The 25,295-nt window shown below is 41.6% G+C and overlaps 2 protein-coding genes across 2 annotated transcripts in view; one reads left to right on the forward strand and one right to left on the reverse strand.

Moving 5' to 3' along the window:
* The window catches only part of LOC121826507 (cytochrome P450 3A25-like), a 67,300-nt gene that overhangs the window by 30,621 nt on the left and 11,384 nt on the right, over positions 1 to 25,295 (forward strand). Inside the window, 8 exon segments of the mRNA XM_076560688.1 lie at positions 8,397 to 8,642; positions 11,000 to 11,186; positions 11,909 to 12,002; positions 14,507 to 14,559; positions 15,790 to 15,889; positions 19,173 to 19,286; positions 19,537 to 19,625; positions 19,855 to 20,006. Of these exon segments, the coding sequence (XP_076416803.1) occupies positions 11,116 to 11,186; positions 11,909 to 12,002; positions 14,507 to 14,559; positions 15,790 to 15,889; positions 19,173 to 19,286; positions 19,537 to 19,625; positions 19,855 to 20,006 (673 nt within the window). The 5' untranslated portion in view covers positions 8,397 to 8,642; positions 11,000 to 11,115.
* The window catches only part of LOC107400489 (disks large homolog 5-like), a 127,838-nt gene that overhangs the window by 12,629 nt on the left and 89,914 nt on the right, over positions 1 to 25,295 (reverse strand). The gene's annotated exons all lie outside the window — the stretch shown is intronic.

The following is a 25,295-nucleotide window of genomic DNA, read 5'->3' on the forward strand; positions in this document are numbered from 1 at the left end:
AACCTGGCAACAAGCCAAGGAAATTATAAGGAAATGTCAGACCAACTCAGCTACCACGCACACATGCATCCAGAGCTTCGAGTTGGCACACCCCAACCTCTACTCCATCTGTGACCTGCAGGAGCATTTAAAAGGACTGGTCCTTCAGAACCATAGCCACAGAGATCTCTGTAACTCAGGGCAATGGCAGGATATCCAAGAGGATTTTCAGTGAGGGTCTAGTACTGATGGTGTCCCAGAAGCCAGAGGCCTTGTACCAGACCAACATCACGTTACAAAATGAACATTTGCAAGTAAAGCTGTGTGGACAAAGGGTATCCTGCTTGACACATGGCAGCTCCCAGTGCCACCAAGACAAATGCAGAGGCGATGGCGAGGCAGGAAAGGCAGAGGAGTAAAGTGGGTTTTGTTTTTTTTTGTTTTCGTTTGTATGTTTGTTTTTGCTTTTTAATTAATATTCTTATTTGTTATTTTACTTTCATCTTAATTGCATTGTTTGTTTTTTTAGTTTTCCTTTTGCGGGGACACTGCAAGGGTAAAGGGCATGAGAGGCGAATGGAATTAGGGTACATGATGTGAAATTCCCAAGGAATCAATAAGAAATTAAAAAAAAAACAAGAAAGAGAGAGAGAGAGAAAGAAAGAAAGAAAGGAAGGAAGGAAGGAAGGAAGGAAGGAAGGAAGGAAGGAAGAAAGAAAGAAAGAAAGAAAGAAAGAAAGAAAGAAAGAAAGAAAGAAAGAAAGAAAGAAAAGAAGGGGCACCCACCTCAACATCAATATGTATATACCCTATGCACCAAGGCCCAGAAATCATGCAAAACTATCTCTGTTACAGAGAGGCCAATTCTAAATCAATCTTTTGAAATTGCATCTTAAGTTTGTCTGGCAAAAAAGAAAATTTAGAAAATTTCTTAGCACTTAAGAAGACCATATTTTAATAATTGAATCACCATTTAAATGTAAGATAGTCCTCATCTCTCCAGTCCACCCCATAACAAGATACGTTCACAGCCTCAGTTTCCATAACTGACAGTTGAGGGCACCAAACCCAAACCTGTGCAGCTGGAGGGAAGCTTGAAATTCCTCTGTTAAGCAGTCACCATTTTAGTGGGGCTTGCCAGAGGAGAGTCTCATATAACCAGATTTCCTGCCGTCTTGAATTTAAGGAAATTGATTTCAATTCTTCTGTCTTAGATGAACATCCTTTCAAAGGAAAAAAGGGGGGGAAACTAGGCAAAAGTGACAGTTCTTATGTATTAAATATGTAATCTAAAGTCATTTCCACACACCCCAGTCCATCAGGCACACACCTTTCAGCCCAGCACTCTGGGTCAAAACCTCACCACCAACCCCTCCATCTATCCATCCGCCTGAGTCTATACCATGAGAAAAATCACGCCAGATTCTCAGCTGAAATACATAGGGAAGACCAAAGCTGGGGACAATTTAAAACAGCCTTAAAACCTGTAGTTGTAAGTCTAAGCATGACAATTGTACAAACCCAAGTATTCCTCCATTTGCTTTAGTAAACACTTTTAAAACGTGAAAACCCCAAATTTAAACTTTTCACTTCTTTCTCTTTTTGTAAAATATTGTATTGGAAGCAACTTGGATTTAAATTTTAGACTAAATCAAATTTGCTGAAATACTCTAAAATTAATCTAAACTGAATTTTAGCCACTTTCCATTCTATAAAGGTTACAGAATTTGATGGGCAAAAGCTTTCTCACTAGCTGTAAAATCAAACTAAAACTCACTTGTTAATGAAACTACAGGACAACCAACAATTGATAAGCTGATGAACATATGTGATTCAGGCCCTATAAACAGCTGGTGGTCAATAAATATTTTACTAAATCAATGTCTGGGGGATTGCTTTCATTGTGCAATCTTGCCACAGGTTAGATAATATGTATTAAAATTAATAGTTTTCATGTGTATGTAAAGCATCTTTGTAGTTAATGGACCTTATCTATTTCCTTCTAGAGTTGGGGATGGTTCACTCATTTCTTCTCACTGTGTTTGTTCAAGGTCCCTTGGTGTCTAGTGGGCAAGGGCTTCTTCAACCACAAAAATCAATTGTCCTAAAGGTTGTATTGAGAGGTGGCATCATAACTGGTGTGTGAATATCCCTAATGAGTCCATCTGTATTCATCAAGGGTTTTGTGTCCCAGAACACATAGACTCAAATTTACCTTTGAATGAAGTCCAAATGAAGATGGGCTTAATCCACTGTCTGTAACCTTAATGGTTAAGAAGTTTAGTACATTCTCTGAACAGGGTCAATGTCTGTGCATAGTATTATCAACTGTCTAGTGTAAAGGAAATCATTAAGTACATGACTGAAATGTGGAGGTTCATCTCTGACACTTGACTCCATCCATTACAGTTGGGCTCTGATTAGAGTAAATGATAGCCTGTAATTTTATTTATGGTTTTAATAACAATGAGAAGAATTATGATTACTCTAGTAGTTAAATTCATGTCAAATGTTCTCCATTCAATATTTTATAATGAACATTATTATGTGGGGATTACAAATATTTCTAACATTTTGTTTTGTTTTTTTGAGACAGGATTTCTCTGTGTACCCATGGCTGTCCTGGAACTCACTCTACAGATCAGGCTGGCCTCAAACTGACAGAGATCTGACTAGCTCTGCCTCTCAAGTGCTGATTTAACATATGTGCCACCACCATCTGGCTGAATAAAAGTATTTCTTTTCAAGCCTATCCACCATCTTTATTCAATACCACATCTAATTTGAATGTATTCCTGAAGAGACTAGGGCACCAGGCTGGTAGCCAACTCTGCCCATTCTCTGAATTTCACAAATAATTCAAAAGAGTTAAGAGCATTGTAGAGTGACATCACTAGAATGCACAGTGTAGAATGCACAGTGTACAGTCAAGTGTCAAAAAGAGGAGCAAGTTCACACTTAGGCTAAAGCCCTGATTAAACTGTGTGTGGTAGAGCACACATTTAATACCATTGCTCAGGAACCAGAGGCAGGCAGATTTCTGAGAGTCTGAGGCCAGCATGGTCTGCATAGTGAGGTCCAGGCCAGCAAACTGGGACTCATGTCTCAGAAAATCCCAACCACATGGTTACAATTTCATGAGTTTGTTGAGAATGAACTACCGACCTTTATCACCTGCACATAACCACCTCTTCTTATCACATGCCTCCCGATGAGTGTAACAAATGGATAAGGAATTAATTTCCTGGGTGTTAATCAGAACTGGCATCATCTGTGGCTCTGTGGACCTATGTTTCCAGTAAGACCACCTAGCCCCATACCTACTCCTCTTAGGAGCTTGAACCCCCTAGCAGTTATAAAATTTCCTACTCTCTTCTCTCTCTGGCATCTAGGATCAAAAAATATCTAAATATTTCCTAAACTTTATGGAATAAAGTTCTATGGGTAGGTTAGTAATGAATGCCTAAAAGGCTCAGGAAGGGATTGGCTTCAAAATGCAGTTAATGAAAGGTTCATGAGCATAGTAAGCTCAGACACTTGCTGTTGGCCATCAGGTTTCTGACCCATTCCCTAGTCTCATCAGTCTCATCTCTTCTCTCTGCCTTACTTCACTCTCCAGTCAAACAGGTCTCCAAACAGAGTCTAACCCTCTCCTTTCTCTGGGCCTTTGCAATGCATATCTGGAGTGTTCTCCTGGCTGGTCATGGGACATATGCCTAATTCTCAATGACTTATTAAAATAGTAACTTCTGTCCTGGCAAGAACGCTCAGTGGGGGAAGGCACTTGGTGAAAGCCTAGGGTTTCCTCAACCTATATCACAAAGCTTTTTGACTTTTCTACCACAAACCCTAACTAAAGGCCTAAAAGACACATGGTCAGAAATTCACAGTAAACACTCTAATTCTTGGCATAGTTTTATGCTAATTTTCCCAGCACTCTGTTAGAGTATGTGATAGAAGCAGCTTAGTAGAAGAGAAGTTGGTTGTGACTTACAACTTAAGGGGTATAGTCCATCATACAGATAGTGCTCACGACTTGTGGCATCATCACATGGTACTGACCAGGAAGAAGACACAGAATCAGAAGCAGAGGAAATGTAGGATCTCAAAGCCTGGACCTAGTGACCTTTGTTTATCAGCTTGTCATTTTGTCTCACAGGTTCCACAACCTCCCAAAATAGCTTCACCAGAGAGGAACCACGTGTTCATTCACACAAGCCCATGGGGGACAGTTAACATTCAAACTATCATAGCCTCCATGGTTTGTAGTTGGGATGGGATCTCCATGCAAAAGAGTTTTTGTTGGCAATGTTATTTAGGTGCAGGTTGTGAAACACCAATCTGTGTTTCATTTCTGATTGGTCTGGAAAATAAAGAACAAATGTAAGCCACATAAGATCTCCATGTATGTATGATGTACTTAGCAGAAGCTCTCAATACCAACATATTTTGCTATCATGAACTATCCCTATAAATCTGACTAGTTTATTAACCTAGGAACCTTTTTAGCGATTCATTAAAACTGGGGGTAGTGTAGGAGTCCACTGACAGAAAGTGGGAGAACATTCCTAACCCAGAAAATACCTAATGCAAAACAGCAGAAAGGAATGCAATTAAGATTTGGATAAAGAGCTTTCAAAAGACTCTGTCCAAGGACACACATCCGTGTGGAAGATGGATGACCCAGAAGGTAAATCTGCTGAGCCTCACCTAAAGTTTTCTTCTCAAACAGCCAAGAATAATGAACAGGCATCCAGACAGCCAAGCAGACTTGATCTCTTTTCCTTCAGTGTACATGTTACAGGTCTATCCTCAGAGGCTGACAAGAGGAATACATGAAACATGTTCAAATACAATAATCACTTGTAAACTTCATTTAAACTTTTTGTAGGTTGTATAAAACAGTTGCATTCTTTCGTTCCTCCTCCATCCATTATACCATTGACATCACAAATTACATCTTTATATATCCTATACCAATTATGGTTGACATTTTACCCATTTCCTTTTGTATCTTATGAAATGATGAAGAGGGGAACTACCAACCCAAATTATGGGAATCTGTTTTGAGATTTATTTATATATTTAATTTTACCAAAGAATTTTATGTTTTCTCATAAGTTGATGTTATTCTCTAGTGAAAATGTACACATTGCACTCATTGTAACCCATTAGAATAGGAGCAGAGTGTTAGACGGCCCATTCCCCTTTCCTGGAGAGTATCTCCAAACTTCTGGTGTCACTACAGTCTTGTCATCATCAAGACTGACTTTTCTCCCAGATAACTTAATGACTAGGAAGACATTTGAATTCAACAGGCTTCCTCTGGCCTTTCCTTTGGCTAGCATAATTTTTGGGTATGTTGTTGACCACTTTTCAGGACAGTTAGAGTAGTCACTAAGGAATCCCAATTTTATTTAATGCATCTGCCTAATATTCATTGATTAATATCTGAATTTACTAAGGATTAATTGTTCATTGAGGGATTTTCTTGGTATGATTACATCAGTGAGACACTACTACAGAAAAACATGAGGTACATGTCATTATTAGTGGTTTTCCCACATCTGCCCTTTGGGTGCATTTAAACATACCTTGCCTGGGGGAATCAGTAAAAGACATGACTTCCTGAGGCCAGCAGTACAGTTGTTTTTAAGTGTGTGCACCTGGGCTGAGCCAAATCCCTGTTGTTAGAGTTCCCAACACAGAGTGAGGACAAACTGAAATTCATGAAGTTCATGTGGTTAGTTGAGGTCTCTGTTTAATATTTAACAGGGATTATTCCAGTGAGATAATGCTGCAAGTCAACAGCCAATAACTGTCACCGTCAGTAACTTCACTCAAATTGCAACATACTCTACATGGCAGACAGCATCAGTCACCTACCTCCTACTGCTCTCCTTCCTAAAGTCCACATGCTTGCTATTTTTGAACTTAGCTCATAGTATGCTCGAACTTGGGAACTAAGAAGAGGTAGTTCCTTGGGCAGGACAGGGGAAGGAGAATAGTAATGTCTTCCCAAGGTGAAGTGAGTGAGTGACAGGTGTGGAGTGCTTCTCAGGTGTCAGAACTCCACTGGTGACTTCCTTTGGACAATGCGGTTAGGTCACCCTACCTTTTGTCCTTAGTCTGACTTCCTGTCTTAAATCTCTCTTGGTGTTGCTTCTCTCCAAGCCCAGAGTGGTATCTTCACACTGGAGTATGGACACATCCATGATAACACACTTCTGCCCCAATCATTGTGCATGATTATATAAGGCCACCTTTATGCACCTATATATGCACCTATATAATGTACTTTGATCATAGCCCACATAGTGTGCTACCCTTCCCTTTCCCCTCCATTTTCCCATTTCTACCCTCAGTCCTCCCAGACAGCTTCACTTTGCTTTCATATCATATGTACATAAATAATTTTTTGTGGCCACCAATGCTAGGACCCACAAATAACAGAAACATCCAATATTTGTCTTTCTGAGGATGACTTAATATGCTTAATTTGCTTATTTCTGGTTGTATCCATTTTCTTACAAATAATATAACTTTATTCCCCTTTTTATGACTGAAAAGATTCTATGCTATATTTTCTTTAAAAACTATGTTGGTCTTATAACTTAGCAATCATGAATAGTGAGTACTTCAAGAAACATTGATATGCAGGTGTTGCTGATATTGAGACTTTGGTGTATGAAAAATAATTTTATTTATCCCATTGTTTTGGAAGATATGATTCCAAATAGTTTATCACTGACTGTGGACAGGATTCCTGAATCTGTGAAATCATGGCAGGGTGTGTTGTGGTGGGAGCATCATTAAGAGGTAGAGATCCACAGTTCATTGGCTTTCACTAGTTTGGCTGGTCATCTCTGCATGTCCTTCCATCATGATCTCTACCTCCCTTGACTGTAGAATTCCTCCTTTCTCTCATCAATTGGATTCCTGGAGCTCAGCCTGGTGCCTTGCCATGGATCTCTGCCTCTGCCTCCATCAGTCACTGGACAAAGGCTCTATGATGACAGATAGGTTATTCCCTAGACCGGTCACCAGAGTAGAGCAGTCCAGGTACCCTCTGGACCACTGCCAGCAGACCAAGGTGGAGTCATCCTTGTGGATTCCTGGGAGCCTCCCCAGCACCCTGCCTCTTCCTATTCCCATGATGTCCTCATCTATCATGGTATCTTCCTCCCTGCCCTCCCACTCTGTCCCTGTTCCAGCTTGACCCTCTCATTTCCCTATGTTCTCATCCCCCACTCCTCACCCTCTGCCACACCCCCATGCCCAGTCCACTCCCCCATGGGACTGGACCAAGCCCTCTGGATAGGATATGGAAGATGGTTGTTTGGCTCAAACTGTTTTGGGGGCACCCAGGCAGGGGCATCGGGATCCATCCCTGGTACATGGGCAGGCTTCTGGGAATCCAGTGCCTGTGGTGTGATGCCTTGCACAGCCTTGGTGCAGTGGGAAGGGGCTTGGACCTGCCTAGGCTCAGTGTGCCGGTGCTGTGGGATGTTCTGTATGTGCTGTGGGAGCCCGTTCTTGGGTTCCTCATGGCTTTACCCAGCAGGTCCGCATAGAGGATGATTAGGACCACGGGCCTGAGTGCAGGTGTCTGAGATGATCGGCACTTGGCTGTGCTGGGGGATGGTCTGTATGTCAAGTTGCTCTGACTGGTCAATAAATAAAACCTGATTCGCCAGTGGCTAGGCAGGAAGTATAGGCAGGACTAACAGAGAGGAGAAATAAAAGAACAGGAAGGCAGTAGTCACCGCCTGGAGCTGCCACCAGGACAAGGAAGATGTAAAGTACCGGTAAGCCATGAGCCACATGGCAAGGTATAGATTTATGGAAATGGATTAATTTAAGATATAAGAACAGTTAGCAAGAAGCCTGCCACGGCCATACAGTTTGAAGCAATATAAGTCTCTGTGTTTACTTGGTTGAGTCTGAGCGGCTGTGGGACTGGCGGGTGACAGAGATTTGTCCTGACTGTGGGCAAGGCAGGAAAACTCTAGCTACATGCCGGGCTCTGCTGACTCCCCATGGGAGACCTTGATTTGGGAGATGTGGGGGTGCGGTGTGGCTTGGAAGAGAGGGCTGGGGGGGTGGGAGGAGGGAGGAGGTGGGATCTGTGGGTGGTATGTAGTGTGAGTAGAAAATTTCTTAATAAAGAAAAATGAAAAAAGAGGTATAGATCATAGGCAGGGCAGGAATCTAGAGCACAGGATGGGAGCCAATATCCACTTCCCATTATGCTTCTTCCCTGAAGTTTCTACCACCTCTGAACACCACCATACTGGAGTTCAGTTCTGACTCATGAACTGGAGTTCAAACTATATCCAGACTGTAGTACTGTGATTTTTAGTTAGGAGTGATGGCAAATGTGTTAATGAAATGTGTTGTTTTCTGTTTTGATACAGGTTCTTCCAAAGCTAGCAATTTCTATTGATGTCACATCAAATATCAGTCATGAGTGACCACATCTCACACTCTCAGAATACAGTGGCTTCTGTGTAAGATGGTGCAGGAGGAGATTTGCCTGGAGGAGGAAAGAATCTCGGGGTGATCAAGACTAGATCAGGTGCAGGACAGGAGAAGGTTGGCAGGTCAAAAGGCAATCTCCTTTATCGTAAGAGATGGCTTGGTTGCAGTTGAAATGGATGGAGGTAAGAGACAAGAACACAGATCTTGGCTGCTGGAGGCACTGCCACGAGGGGCATCTATGCAGATGGCCATGGAGACAGAGTGCTTACTGTGGCGTCTGATGGCCAGTGTTGGTGTCGTTCTCCAGCATGGACCAGCAGTGTGACACAGTGGTGGAGGGACAGTTCCTTCAGTCTTCCCGGTCTCAGTTTTCCTCTTCAGAAAGTGAGGTTGCTGACCAACCACACCTACCTCGTAGTGCATGTGGAAGGGTCAGCGGGTTAAGCACATTGCCATTTAAATTGGCCTTCTTCAGTGATGGCAGGCCAGGGAATGTTTTCCTCTGCTGACTTACTCCCTGGTATGAATTAGGGGGAAGGGGTACCACAAGTGACAGCAGGATCAATTGTGGACACCATGTTTCTAGTTTGCATTCTCCAAAAAAGAGCTAGCTTACCTCAGGCCATAAGAAAGCAAACTCTGCACTCTCAACAAACTCTCAATCTCTTAATCCATGCAAACTTGAACTCTTATCTCTTGCAGACACAGTAAACACATCATGCTAGGTAATGTTACTGTATAACTTTTGCCCTCTGATACCCTACTTGATCTCTTCATCTGCAGTGAACATTTGTGGGGGGATGGCAAGTCTTGGGACTGGACTAGTGTCCCATTCTCACTAGATAAAGGCAGCCATGAACCCAGTTTGACGTTTTAGGTCCTAAGTCCAATCTAGGTCCAGTATTGATTTGGTCTGTTGTGAGGTCATTGTGGAGGGAAAGACACTGTCATCAGCATCTGTTTTGGAGATTAGATTTTTGAGGGTAAAGTTCAAATCTGTATAGATTCTATGCTATAGAAGAACCTGACAAACACCATGCTAGGTGAAACATGCCAGATGTAAAAATCGCATGTAGTGTATGATCTTCATGATTTGAAGGACCCAGAGTGAGTTATCCAACAGAGACAGACACACAATGGGGGGTCAGTAATGGGACAGAGAACAGGAAGGAATCCACACAGTTTCAGATTAGCAGGGGTGTGTGCACAAAAGTGAGTGTGCTGAATAAATTGCACACATTCATGTCCAGAAGGAGGCCAAGCACCTCAGCCACCAATGGTAAGGCAGTTGTCACTAAAGACAGATGCACAGCACCCCAGAATAGTAGTAAAATTTAGAGAGGAAATTGATCCATTTTGTACAGAGGAAAAGAGTAATCCATAGTAGGATATCCTAGACAGGGTTACTATTGCTGAGATGAAACACCATGACCAAAGCAACTTGGAAAGGAAAGGGTTTATTCAGCTTACACTTCCATACCACTGTTCATCATCAAAGGAAGTCAGAACAGGAACTCAAACAGGACAGGAACCTGGAAGCAGGAGCTAATGCAGAAGCTGTGGAGGGGTACCACTTATTGGCTTGTTTGCCCATGGCTTGCTCAGACTGCTTTCTTATAGAAGCCAGGACCACGTGACCAGGGGTGGTCCTATCCACAATGGGCTGGACCCTCCTCCATCAAGCACTAATTAAGAAAATGACTAATAAGCTTGCTTGCAGCCTGGTTTTATGGAGGCATTTTCTCAATTGAGGCTCCATCCTCTACATTGATTCTAGCTTATGTCAAGTCAACATAAATAACTAGCCAGCACACAGGGTGATTTTCCTTGTTGGGTGTGATTGGTGAGAAATGACTCTACCAGGTTCATGTTTTTTTCTGAGCTGTGTTTTGATGGATAATTTCAAGTCCTAATGGGTATAGAGGAACCTTATAGGAAATGGAATTTGGGGCTATGCAAATGACTCTGAAAAGTTGCTGTGAAAGGGACCCAAGTTAAAATTTGTAGTACCCATGTATTATTCACTGGGCTGCTAGCAAATGTCTATAACGTCAGAAAGGGAGGAAGTATGTGGTAGAAAAGGTGGTCCCCAGGGCCTTGCTGCCCAGGCAGTCTAGCTGAAATGGCAAGCTCTAGGTTCAGTAATAGATCCTGCCTTGAAAAATAAGGTGGAAAGTGACAGAGGACGACACCCAGTGTACACACACACACACCCCTCCACACACACACTAGAAAAGGAAGCCTTGCACTGGTGAAGGTCAGTAGGTACAGTTTCTCTGTATGTTTTCAACGTGTTTTGGAATGAGAACATGCATGAAAGAGACCTGCAAATTAGAAGAAATTTAGTGCCAATGGATTTAATTGAGTTTCTGGAAGAACAAATATTCACCTAGAATATGTATTCAAAGGAGGTCAGAGTAGGATTGTGCATGAACTTTTGATAACTATCATTGAAAAGGCCATCTCAGTTCTTTGAGTTCAGGCAGTGCAAGGGAGGACTTTCTACTGGCTGCATCCCTGACCCCTCCTCCTTTCTCAGCACATAAACACTGCAGACTGGTCTCATTGGATCTCAGCTGGGCACAGCAGGGGAGCCCTGCAAGACTCTCAGCTGGGAGGGAAACTTGGAGCCAGAACTGCTGAAGGAAAGCTGAGATGGAGCTGATCCCCAGCCTTTCCATAGAAACCTGGGTGCTGCTGGCTACCAGCCTGGTGCTCATCTACATGTGAGTAGCTGTCCAAGATTCTCCCTATCTGTAACTGGAGTTGGGGTGATACACAGGCCCCCTTCCCTTTCCTGTTAGAACATCCGAAGAGAAGATGGAGAAGTTGAAATCGAGGCTTTGGTAGTGCAGTTCCTACTGACATTATTGCCAATGACATTATACACTTCTGACTCCCTTCAACTCTTACCTTATGGCTCAGAGGGCTTTGACAAGACTTGCTCCTGGGAAGATGGAGTTGGCTCTCAGTCTGTACCCAGACTAACCAACATCAATCCAGAGAACTTATAAACAATTCACCACTACAGCCCTTCTGAGTTTGGGGAGTCCCAAGATCATGGAGGTGCTTAAATTTCTCACTGTCCTTGCCTCCTTGCTTTCCTTAGCATGCACCGATGACGTGTATAAGGCTTCTCCCCTGGGCATACACATGTCTATTGCTCTCTCTCTCATCCCCTAACATGCTTTCTACAAATTCCCATCATGCATCCTAGACATTGTAGGAGGGTCGGCATCTACTCTTCCCTCTTTTCTGTAACCCTCACCTGACACACCCTTCCTCTGGATAACTCAAGTTGTTTTATTGTCTTTCAGTATCCAGATCCATTTCCCACTCAGTGCTGTGTATTTAGAGCAGAGGACAGCTAGCACTGATCCTGAGGGAGGGTCTCCATTGCTGGTTGGATCATGATAAAATGTTCTTGGCTTTTTCTTTTACTTTATAGGTATGGGACTTATTCTAATGGGTTTTTTAAGAAGCTTGGCATTCCTGGACCCAAACCTCTGCCTTTTTTGGGAACCATTTTGGGCTACCGAAATGTGAGTACTGTTTGAGCTCTTTCTTTTCTTCTTGTGGATGCGACTTCTTGTGTATCTGTTTATGAATCAGTTCCATAGATGCAAACGCCAGTCCTAGGGAGAAAGTTCTGGGGTGTCAGACCACTGGAAACTGTGTGTGTCCATCCAGGAGAGTGCTCGGGCTTCCCTTTAGGATTTGCTGACATATTTGCAGCTGTGGTTAAAAAGCTGTGACCGCAGACATATCAGAGCCTGGTGTTCAGCACTTCATGCTCAGACTGTGTACAGGAGCAGGAGAAGTCTGGGGTTTCCCTAAGTGGAGCCTCCAGGAAGGCACAGGTGTCCTTAACTCACAGGAAAGCGTGCCTGGTCACAGTAGCACCACAGCAGCCTGTGTGCTCTAGACCAGACTTCACACTGGGCTCAGGAGCAGCACTTGTTCTCTTCCTGCTGGCCAGCTCTGCAGCATCCCCGCATCAGGACGCCTGTGTGTTGACTACAGGGAATTCCCCTTTACCAGAAACCTCTCAGGGACTCCTGTGTCCCCTGCAGCTACTTCAAAGGCTCCATACTGTCTTAATACCCAGGTCATCTTTGAGGGTTTGACAGAATAATGGTGTTCTGCATTGGTTCTTTTCTCCAACACAGCACCCTCGGGACCAGTCTGAGTAGGATGTGGCTGCAAATGAAACAAGTTAGTGCTTGTCTCTCACCCTCAGATACCATAGGACAAAAGAATTTTTGCTTTTCTAAGTGAAGGCAGATTCCTTTCTAGCATCATCCCAGGAAGGATGATTTTATCAAATCTTTAGAGACACTGAAAGTGCACCATAAATGCAACAAGAACCATGAATGTTGGCTGATTGTGGCTTTGGTTGATCGGCCAAGGCTGGCATCTGGCTAGATTATAATGAGCTCAGATGCTGAAGGCCATCCATCAGCAGAGCCTGTGAGCCAGCTGCTCTCTGCTAGGATTTCCTTCCCCACATACTCCAGTTGCCTGTCAGAGTCCAAGTTTTACACTTAGATGTTTACTGCAGGCCTGAGATCTAAATGAGACCTCTCTTGCCCCATAGCTGCCTGAGAAAGCCTTAAGGCCATCCCCCTTGAAAGGGGAACACTTTTCATATTCACCCCAGCACATTTCCCTTCCTGAATCTTCTTTTGCATTAAGTCACAGATATGATATCATGACAGAACATTTCCTCTTTTCAACTTTGGCATTGAAAACTCAGAGCTAGTGTTTCCTTTGCTCTGTCCTGCTGTAGAAAGGGGCCTCTCGCTGATTCCTGGATCCCATCATGATTTCCCCATCACCTCCACTCACCCTCAATCTTCTCTCATTTTTCTTTTTATCGCTTCTTAATTTTTTGATGATCCTTTTTATGTTTTCTCAATTTGCATTAGTTCTCTGAGAATTTCAGGCAATGCGTTTTGATTGTATTCACTGCCCACCCCAAGCTCCCCCCACATCCCCAGTCCTTCCCTACCTACCCACTTTGTGTATTTTTCTGTAACCCATGGAGTCTGATTTGTGCTGTCTACACACTCTCAGTTGTGTATATACCACACACTGGATCGTGGTTGATCTGTCATGAGCCACACCCTTAAGGAAAACCAACTCTTCCTCTCCCAGCCCTGGCCAATTGCCAAAAGCTGCTCAGATGGGGGGGGGGCACTTCATGTCCTCCTCTCCTCTCCTCTCCGTGCTAGGGTTTGTCTGGTTTGTTCTTGCTCAGGTCCTGTGTACACTTTCACAGTCACTGTGAGTTCATATGTGCAAATGCCCTGTTGTGTCCTTGAAAACAGTTTTTGTTGTAGTGTTTTCTGTCTCTGGCTCATGCAATCTTTCTACCCCTGTGCCAAGGGAAGGAGATCATTATACAGAGGCGATGTCCCATTTAGTGCAGTTTCTGAAGCGTCCTATTCTCTGCACCTTGGCCAGTTATCGCTCTTTTGTTTCCCCTCGTTTAGATGTTGAGATGACATCCACCCTGGCCTCAACTTTTCCATCTTCTTGCTTCTTCCTGAGTGCTAGGATTATAGTTGTGTGCCACCAAGTCTGGCTTTACTCTGTCACTTTTGTACTAATAAAACAACGGGATAAAACTGAACCAGGATATAGAAGGTTTGTGCATATTCCCCTAGTTTGGATTCTTGAGGAACATTTCAGAGTGTTCTAGGATTTCAAAGACAACACACACACACACACACACACACACACACACACACACACACACACACACACACCTCAGACAAGAAACTGCTTGGTATCCATAAGTAAGGACAGTTCTTTCAATAGATACAACACTGAGAAAATTCAAGACCAGCCTTAAACTCTCCATTCCAGACAATTCTTCTAGTCTCCCCATCCCTTCAGGTGTCTCTAATAAAAACTTGCCTCTAATCCCTGGTGAGGGATAGGAAGCCTGATTTCACAGAATTTGAGTCATTTGCACCCCAGTTAGAGAAGGGATCCACTGTATGCAGGCCAATAATGGATTGGACTTTGTTTCTTTTTCCAGGGTTTGTGGAAATTTGATATAGACTGCTATAAAAAGTATGGGAAAATATGGGGGTGAGTATTCTGGAAACTTCTACTGGGTAGACTTGTTGAATGAAGCACTCCACTGCATGAGGACAAGGCCTTTGGAGGTTGTCCTGCCAGGGTCTAATACATGACAGTTGTGAATTTGAACAGCAAGAATTCCATGGGGGTATTCCCTACTGGGACATCTTCTGGACTGATTAATCAAGGGCTCCAAGACTCAATGTCTTTGCACCTAATGCTCAGAACCTTCTAATATGTGCTCAGAAATGCATGATCATCTCAACGCCAATTCAGTTTTAGTCAAACCCAGAACTCCTTTATATCAACTTAAAAGTAATGTTCACTTTTGAAAGATACACTGGGAGATGTACGAAAATAGACTGGGAACTCATCTATATCCTAAAAACATGTGTAGCAATTAAAATATTAAATTTACTAGAAAAACATGGGTATTCCCCGTATATCTAATTCTGATGACTTTGAAGAAGAGATGTGAGGTATTTGTAAAGCACTGTGTTCTCCTTTGAGCCTATGTCTTCAATGGTGCCACAGAGTAGCTGACGGTTTGGAGAGAGGTTGGAGGAGGTGTCACTGTTGTGCTGTGAGACACAAGCAAGTGGAGGAGCCTCTGTCTCTGCATCTCCTCTCATTCATCCTCAGAAACCACAGGCCTGGTCACAGGGTCTGCAGAGGTCACATAGAGACCATGTGAACCAATGCCAAGCATGGGTTGTGCTGCCCTCTGGTGGTCCCAAAGCAACCGCTACTGCAACAGTATTAGGAACACTGAGTTCTTTGTCTCTAAGTTTTGAGTTCGGAATCATTGACCATTTTTTCTGGATTTTTTATATCTCTGGAGGTCAAACCCAGTGCCACACACTTGATAGACGAGGGCTCTACCACTGAGCCACACCTCCAACCCAGGTACTGAACTATTTACACAAAAGAATAGTATTGGCAATAACCATGTGAGTTTGCCTCGCCTTAGCCAATGTTTCAGTGTTCATTCTTACTAGAGACGTCTTTGAAGAGCTGTTTTGTCCTAAGTGTCTCTTCCCTGCTTCAGCCATACTATCCTTCATTCAATTCCAGTGTCTTCTATGGTCAGAACTTGAAGTAGGGGTTCATGTTGCTGTGCTTTATAGAGCTGGCAGTGTGGCCTGTACAGCCTCAGGGGTAGAGTCTGGAGTCCTGGGTGTAACTCCAACTGTAGAATCCATCTTCTGAGGTTCAGTCCACCCTGTGTTCCCACCTCAGGTTTTATGACGGTTGATAGCCTGTGCTGGCTATCACAGATCCAGAGATCATCAAAACTGTGCTGGTGAAAGAATGCTACTCAGTATTCACAAACTGTCGGGTAGGTGTCCTTTTTAGGAAATATAATGATTTATTTTCATTAAAATTTAATTTAAAAAGAATTATATGATCACAATAAAGAGCCACCACCATGCTCAGAATATTTCTTGATTTTTATAAATGGTAATGTCTTGCATGAGTATAAATATATTCTGGCCAGTATACTAAGATGAAATTAGCTTTGATGTCATTGGGAGTTTATTTACATTTCCTCTGAGTGGCATTCCCTGATCTCTCTCTCTCTCTCTCTCTCTCTCTCTCTCTCTCTCTCGCTCTCTCGCTCTCTCTCGCTCTCTCTCGCTCTCTCGCTCTCGCTCTCGCTCTCCGTGTGTTTGTGTGTGTGTGTGTGTGTGTGTGTGTGTGTGTGTGTGTGTGTGTGTGTGTGTGTTGTGTTTTGGACATTGTTACAATCCTGTTTAGTGTTGAAGCTACACAGTGAAGACACAGGACTGTCCCTTCACCATGGGACTTCCTTCTAAACATGTGGTGTGATCATGAGAAGCCTGTCTTTTCTTCTTGGCAGTGTCTGATGCATTTTATGGATGTTTTCAGGGTCAAATTTGATAACATTTTGCTTAACTTTCTTATTTTTTAATGATAATATGTAGTTTATATTTTAGATTTATGTCTATAATCTATCTGTAATTTTTTTTGGTATGAGAAACAAAGGTCAGCTCAAGATTTCTGTTGTACCATGCATTTTCAATTGTTCCGATGCCATTTGGGAGAAGTTTTTCCCTCCAAAAATTACCAGTCCTGTTACATGTGTGGGACACTTTCTCATCTTTCTCTTCAATCAATCGATCACAGTGTTTTCCCTCTATGGGGACCATTTCTTCTTGATGAGTGACTTCATGTGGATTAATTACTCCTTCATTTTTTTTAAAAAAATTGTTTGGTTGGTTCTTGGACCTTTGCTTTTCTATCCAAATTATGAATGGTCTTCTCTGAATTTAAAAGCTCAGTGTGATTTTGATAAAAATTGAAACAAATATAGGGGAAATATTGTTACTGTGTTGTGTCTTCTAATTCATGGCTAGCATGTACCTCTCTGATTTTTAGTTTGCCTTTGCTTGCCAAATAGACAATTTCAGGTGAAAGACCCAACATGTATTTTGTTATATCAGTGCTTTAAGTATTTAATTTCTAGTTATTGCTATGACATAATTTTCTCAATATTTCTCCACTTATCATTGCAATTATGTACAAATTCAAATGAATTATGTGATGTCATTGTGTCCTATGACTTTTCAAACTCACTTCTTTATTCCCTGTATTCTGTATGCTGTTTGGTATGCTCTACGTGGACAATGGAGGTGCCTGAAAATCAGAACACTTATACTCATTGCTTTGCAATCTGTATGTTTCAATTGAATTTTCTTACCTTATTGTTCTAGCCGGCATTTCTAGGATAGTACTGAATAACAGTGGTGAGGGGAACCTTCAGAACTGCTCCTGTTTGGAGGGTCAAACATTCAGGCTCTCACTATCAAGTGTGAAGTTGGCTAAGGCTTTTGTATAAATTTTCTCTCCATCATCAATTCTGTTTTGCTTATTTGTTTGTTTACTTGTTTTGAGACAGGGTCTTTCTCCATAGACCTGGTTGGCTCAGAAATCACTACGTAGGCCAGGCTGTCCTTGAACTCACAACAAGCCATTAGCCTCTGCCTCCCCAGCACTGGGACTAAAGATGTGTGCTACCATGCTTGACATCATTCCCAATTCTTAATCTTTTCTACTTGCCATAATTTAAAAAACAACAGCTCTCCAATTGATTATGCTGTTGGTAAACATATTGCAGAACTACCCTAAGATAACAGTAACCCAAGACTATGTAATTTTTAAAAAATTTTATGTGTATGGATGTTTTGTCTGTTTATACATATGTACACCACATGCATGTGTGAAGGTCCGAAGTGGGTGTCAGATATCATGGAATTACAGATGGCTGTGAACTGCCATGAAGGTACTGGGACCCAGACATGGGTCCTCTGCAAGAGCAACACGTGCTCTTAGCCTCTGAGCCATCTCTCTATCTCTCTATCTCTATCTAAGGCCAGTTGAGTCCATTTCTACTATAAAAAGCTGTAGGGCTTTTCTTTTCTGCTCCTTTGGAAGAACTGTTAAGTCCAGCTTCAGTGGGGTTCAGGTCCCAAAGAGGAAGGGGACTGAATGCACATCTGACTGTTCAGCAGCTCTCTCTCTCTCTCTCTCTCTCTCTCTCTCCCAACCAGAGACATTCTTTATTTACATAGCATATTGTCTACATTAGGCATTTGACTAGCATCAGAGCCCTGGATTTTTTTTTCATCTCCTCATTAAATGTCCAACATGAAAAAGCAAAATATAAAACAGACAGTCTTACCTGAAACATCTTTGGACAGCATCTGTCAAAACAGGAAGTTACAAATTCAGAGTCTGCAAAACATAGGACCTTTTATTTTCACAGTCTGTGTCTAGGTTGGCTATTCACAGTAGCAATATGTTAGACAGTCTGAAATTATTTTTACCTTAACCAAGTTATGTATAGAAGTATAAGATGTTTTCTAAAATACAAACTTTAGAAAACATCCCATAATAATCATTTAACTGTCTGAATTACAACATTTTTTGTTGTCTTCAGTTTTATAGTAGGGGCCTGTTGCTTTCATATGTTCCCAGAAAGGAAGATTCTGGTATCTCAGTTTTTTTCCATCAACCCACACTATTCCTGTTCCTTCTGTGTAAGCTCTAGTGTAGGGCAATGGATATACTTGTGACATCTTGTATTCAGATCTGAACAAGAAATTTCACAGAATCTGTCCTATTGGTACCATGGTCCTTCGGCCACAAAGAAGACTCTTTCTTCTGTGACCCTCAGGGCAAGACCGCTGCCTTCAAAGTTTTCTGCCCGGAACATGCATATATTTCCCTAGGGGCTGCATAAGTAGAAAACTCCCCAGTATGTAGACAACTGCTTCTAAAAGCTACCACAGCACCCTCTGCCTGAGGACTTGAGCCACCCCTTGTGCTACAGCCTGCTCCAAACAACACTTTTTCCCTTACAAGAGGGGTTTCCATTTAAGAAGAGATTTTGAAAGAAAGATTTGAAGCCATGCTCTGATGATAGGTGACACTCATGATTATATAGGCTGTGAAGTAATTTCAATGAATCATAAGTGGGCGTGCCACTTAGGATCAGTAACTATCTGTTAAATGAATGATGTTTGTTTGATATATTTTCTGTAGCTGTGGACATATACATAACTTCTGCAAGATAAATTGGCTTTCAATTTGAACTCTAGGCTTTTGGTCCAGCAGGACTTATAAAAAAGTCCATCAACTTATCTGAGGATGAAGAATGGAAGAGACTTCGAACACTGCTGTCTCCAACTTTCACCAGTGGAAAACTCAAGGAGGTGATGAGGGAGAGGGCATTTACTTATGGAATGAATCTGGGGACAGGTAGAAAACAAGTCCACGTTCCCTTTCCAAGGGTTGGTCCTCTGAGTTACAATTCCTATAAAATGACCTTCTGTCTTCATGCCCAGAGGACTCTTTATAAAATCCACTGTAACATCCCACTCATTGCTTCATGACTGGGGATGATTTGTCTTTCTGGGACCTGAGTTTCCTCATTTAGCTACAGATGTTGTGCTTTGTGCTTAGATGTTCCCCATCATTGGGCAGTATGGAGATACATTGGTGAAAAACTTGAGACGAGAAGAAGAAAGAGGGAAGCCTGTCACCATAAAAGAGTAAGTGGTGGTGCAGTTGATGGGACTGTAAATACCTTCGTGTCCCTTCAACTCTAGGAAAGGGGCATCTGCAAACCAACACCAGGTAAAGGCCCCATGTGTGATTGTGATAGGAGCCTAGCCCCCACTGATGATCCAGCATGTGTTTCTGTGTGGCTTCCTGCCTGGGTAGCTTGGAACTATGAGCTGCCTCAGATGCAGACACTGATTCCCATGTCTCTCTCCTCAGTATCCTTGGAGCTTATAGCATGGATGTGATCACTGGCACATCATTTGGAGTGAATATTGATTCCCTCAACAACCCAGAGGATCCCTTTGTGCAGAAAGTCAAGAAGATATTAACAAGTGTGAATTTTCTTGACCCATTTCTTCTCTCTGTATGTAAGTATCTACTTCCTCTCTTTTTTCTTACTCTCTCACATGCTACAATCAAAATAATATCATTCATCATTACTGAAATACAATTCATATATAAAAACAATGTGCCTGCTTACAATGTGTAATTCAGGTTTTGCTCATACAAGGTAATGTATATCCATCACCATTGTCAAGCCAGGGAACATTTTATCCAAGAAAACCTGTACCATTTCTTTCTCATCTTCCATTCCTCCTTGTCATAAGAAACATCAGTTCACTGTTCTGTAGATCTGCCTCTTCCCACATTTGCCATTAAAATACAGCATAAAAATGTCATAGAATACATACAATTTAGTGACTCTTTCAGTTAACACAATATATTCAACAGAAACATTTGTTACCACACCCATGTTCTGTAGATAAATCAAATTCGATGCCATCTGATGGTCCTTCAAATTGTTTTCAGCTTCGGGATGCTGCCAATAAGCTGTCATGGACATTGACACCCGAGATTATGATTGAACACTTGTTTTCATGTTTTCTGGGTAGGCACTTGGGGGGGATTAGTAAATTACATAGGACTTCTGTGTTTGACTTACTGAGCAAGTGAGTTTTTTCTTTGATAGAGGCAGCATTTTGTTTTCTGTTTAGGAATTCATGAGGACTGCCATTCAAAACTTGGGGTTGTTTTTATTTCATGATGTTCATCCCAGATGCCCTAGTGGACACTCAATAGTATAGCACCATGAGTGTTGGGTTGTGTTTCTTCCAGGTTGTAATTATACTCCCCCACTTGGAAGACATTATTGTCTTTCTTAAATAAACATCTGTTCAATCGTTGCTCCTATATAGCTGAATTGTTTACGTGATTGCCATTGAGTTATAAGATTGGCATGTGTATCATGAATAACAGTCACTTTCCAGACATATAATTGGCATATTTTCTCTACTTTGAGATGTCGTTTAATGTTTTTGATGGGATCTTTTGAAGTACACATTTTTAAAATTGTATGATGTACAATTTTATAATGTGCTATGTTTTAATCTCTAAGTCAAATGGTCAGAGTTATGAACATTTAACCTCCCTCCAGTTTCATCTTAATTGGGCAGTACATTCCTTAAGCATTTTTTTGATACAGGGTCATGCAGCCCTGTGTGGAGGCCCACAAATGTTTCCTAGTGAGATCTGAGCTTGCTTTATCCAGCAGGACTGCATTAGAGGATTGCTTGACTATACATATGGTTACTAGGTGATTGGAAGGGTCGACAGTTGGTGAGCTAGGGGAAGGTCTTTGCTCCACCCCTTGGCATTCCTATAATTCCTCTTTAGAAGAGTCAGAAGTGGCCAGTTGATAAAGTTCAAGGCTATTCTTTGTTTCTATCTGTTTCTCTCCCCTCTATCCTTCTATCTAAATATTTCTCACTTCACCTTCCTCAAAAGCACCCTGGAGGAAACATGTGGGACATGGTCTCCCTCAGATGGTGCATAGAAAAGGGACCAGGGACTTGATGAAAGGAAGGGAGAGGATCCTGCAGGAAGTTTGGGCTTGTCCAGTTATGTTGAAAAATTAAGGTGGAGGTATTCTATTTTCAGGAGTGAAAGTAAGGTGGCTAAAAGAAATGCCAAAGTGAGGCTGCAGTGAGTATCTCTCTATATCTAGGTTTCTTTTTTTTTTCTGTCTCTTAATTTCTGTCTAAAAAATTACGGAAAAATGTAAAGTAGAATGTAGGAATACAGTGTAGAAAAATTAGGGAAAACTGGGCAGCAGTGGTACACACCTTTAATCACAGCACCTTGGAAGGCAGAGCCAGGTGGATCTCTGTGAGTTCGAGGCCAGCCTGGTCTACAGAGCAAGATCCAGGACAGACACCAAAACTCTACAGACAAACCCTGTTTCAAAAAACAAACTTAGGACAAGAAGGAAAAAAACATAAGGTAGACTGTAGTAATGTACTGTAAGAAAAACCTTAGGATAAAATAAGCACAAGGCAGAGGAACTATGTCCTTGATTTTTCCAACTGGGACTATGAATGCAAACTCCTGGGAGGAATCAGAGTTATAAAAAAAAATAGGATGAGAAAAATGGACAGAAAGAGATTCCTGTGGATGCTTTTGACCTGTATGTAGCTTAAATCTGAGTCCTGAGTGTCAGAGCAATGAATGTTCCCTGAGACAGATGCGGATGAAGTAAAACTCAACTCTGCTCACAGTGTTACTGCATGAAAAAATCAAACTATCAGAATTAGTTTCCTCTTGGCCATGAAGCCAAAGTTTAGGAAACAGAAGTCTTGGAAAAAACTTAGTTATCTTTCTCTCAAAAACTGAAAGCTTTCTTGAGAAAAACTTAGTAATCTCTCTCTAAAAAACTGGAAGAATTTTGGGTCTTTCCTTCTCAGATTTTTTTCTCTTTCTGTAAGGGCAAAAATTTAACTCATTTGGAAACAACATCTATCAGTATGGGAAAAGCACCTGCAATTGCCCTAGAAAAAAAAAAGAAAAGAAAAAGAAAACCTCTTGGAACAGGGCAAATCCTCCCTGCTAGTCCTATCTCCCCTTCAAGCCAGTATCAGAAAAACAGCAGATACTTTAGACACTAGCCAGAATTCCTTGTAGCTAGAGTGTAGTGAAAGACACCAAGGAAAGCACAGGGGGAGAGCTGATCAGGGAACAACATCCCCCCATAGTGGAACAGCTGCTGAGGACAAGATTCTGGCATGAACGTAGCGGGTGAGGCTTTGAAAGCCTCCCTGCAATGAGGGAGGAAAGGTCTAAGTTCTAGCACTAATGACAGCATGAGAAAAGCTGAGAGTAAATTTGGCCATACAAACAGGTCCATCAGGAACAGGGAGAACTGCCTGCTTGACTGTGAGCTCTGAGTTGGTAGGTGGGGCTACACAGCACCCACAGCTGCCAAGAAAGCTCTTTCTTTTCTTTTTTTAATCAGGGAACAAATCCTTTAAAAAAAAGTATTTTTTCAAGTATTCTCATTCATTTTCACTGACCTACTGAGACAGAGGTTTTTGCTTCTGGCAACAAATGCCTGCCTGGGCTTAACCCACTCTGGGATCAGTATGAGGTGAAAAAAATCTGATTAGAGAGGTACACCTGTCAAATGATAATGCAGGGGTCCTAATGTAAGCTTGCGGAGGAAAAAAATCTCCTGTGATAAGAGCAAAAATTTGACTTTGGTTTCAGCATGAATACAGACTGTGTAAATTGATGTTTTCTCATAGCCCAGAAAGGAAGCATGGGGTATGTAGTTCATTCATAACAGCCTGACAATGTAGAGAAGGACAGCTTGGGAAATGTAGTCCATAAGGCAGTTTGTAACAATGTGATGATGTACAGAAAAGCAGTTTGGGAAATGAAGTCTGTAACAGAGATACCAGTACTACATGGCCCAAAAACTGTTCTTTCAGTGTTTTTTTCCAGCTCAAAATGCAGTGTTTTTCGAAATGTTAAAAAGCTTCCCCTTCACTACTGAGAACTAGAAACAGGTGAACAGCTTGCTTGTCAGGAGACAATTAAAATGTTAATACAGTTTGTCAACAAACCACTTTAAAACACTCATGATAATATTAAAAAACAACTTCTAAAAATTAAGAAGAGGGAGCTGACCTCAGTAAAGCTTAGAACCACTGATAAATTAGGTTCTGACTTCAAACTCTCAAGCAAACTTTCAAAATAATATCAAAGCTAACTACAAAATATGAACTTTAGAAATGATTTGTATACTTGCTGTCTTGTTAATAGGTCAGTTAAGAATTCTTCTAGATGTTTGCTAATAGAGTTTGCTTTTGAATATAAGTATGGGTAAATAGTTCTTTTAAGAAATCTCTTCTAGATATGTGCTAAAGTTTGTAAAATAGTCCTATAGAGTTTCCCTTTTGAATATGTTTGTAAAAAGTGTAAATGTTGGATGTAAGTCTGTAAAAGTGTAAACGTTGAATATAAGTTTGTAAAAACTAAATATGTATAGTCATGTTCATACTAGAATTGTCTTTATTATTCTATCATTATCTGTCTGGACAGATTAGGTAAAATTAATTTTTAAAGGAATATGTTTTATCTTCAGATAGATTTGAACATTTTTATGATAGCTCAAAATATAATTTTATGGTCTTATTGGCCCCTGGAATACTTAAGTGTAAGTGTCATAATTAAGAGAGCTTTTCTATCTTCTTCCTAAAAGTTTCCACTCTTCCTCTGTTTCTGTTTAGAAAGAGGTAGGCCTCCCACAAAAAGTTAGGCTTTCCATGATTGAGTTAGTTTGTACAGAAATCCTCCTGCTAATTAAACAGATAAAAGTGTCTTTATAATTAGCATGTGTTTTTGTTTACTTGAGTGGATACTTTGAAGTGATTTGAAATGATTGCTTTTTCCTGGGAATCAAAATAGTCTCTTGAAAATTTTATTGAACATCTGTTTGGAGAGACATTTGATTTGGAAAAGGGCTTGGTGCAGCTAATACTGTTGTAGTCACCTTAGATCCATTCCAAAAAGTATATTCCATCTTTACTATCCTCTACTCCTTTACTGGGAGGTGGATGTTTGCAAGCTCAGCAGGGACCTGAGTCAGAGCTGAGTTAGGCTCTATACCCACTCCTGTCGAAGGTTGGTAGTCAAAGACAGGCAACTTTCTTCTTGATAGCTTCCAGCATAAGGCAGAATATGCTTGATGGAAAGTATATCTCCATCATAGGTAAGGAAACTAATCAAGAAGGATGACCTAAGACAGGCACAGTCTATCTGAGGGGCCTGGGAAGCCCTTTATTATATCTAGAAGAGGGATGTGGAGGCCCACAAAGATTTCCTAGTGAGATTTGAGCTTGCTTTATCCAGCAGGACTGCATTAGAGGATTGCTTGACCATGTGCATGGTTACTGTACTTGGCTGAGCTTAGGGACAGTCTTTGCTCCACCCCTTGGCATTCCTATAAATAACCCTTTAGTAGAGACACAAGGGACCAGTGGATAAGGAAACAGACCCTCCTGAGGGCATTCTTTGTTTCTATCTGTTTCTCTCCCCTCTATTCTTCTATCTAAATATTTCTCACTTCACTCTCCTCTAGAGTACCCTGGGGGGATGTGGGAGTTGATCCCCCATAGTCCTGGTTGTTCTGAAACTTTCTATATAGAGCAGCTGGCCTTGAGCTCACAGAGACCCACACGACCCTCTCTTCAGAATCCTGAGATTAAAGGCTTGTGCTCACCACACCCATCTTAGACTTGGATCTTTGACCCACTTTTAGTTAAATTGTGTGTACTGTTATCAAATTTATTCCTATTGAAGAGTAGGTACAAAGAATGTAA

The sequence above is a fragment of the Peromyscus maniculatus genome, chromosome 23 (assembly GCF_049852395.1).
Source record: "Peromyscus maniculatus bairdii isolate BWxNUB_F1_BW_parent chromosome 23, HU_Pman_BW_mat_3.1, whole genome shotgun sequence".
In the NCBI taxonomy this organism is placed as follows: domain Eukaryota; kingdom Metazoa; phylum Chordata; class Mammalia; order Rodentia; family Cricetidae; genus Peromyscus; species Peromyscus maniculatus.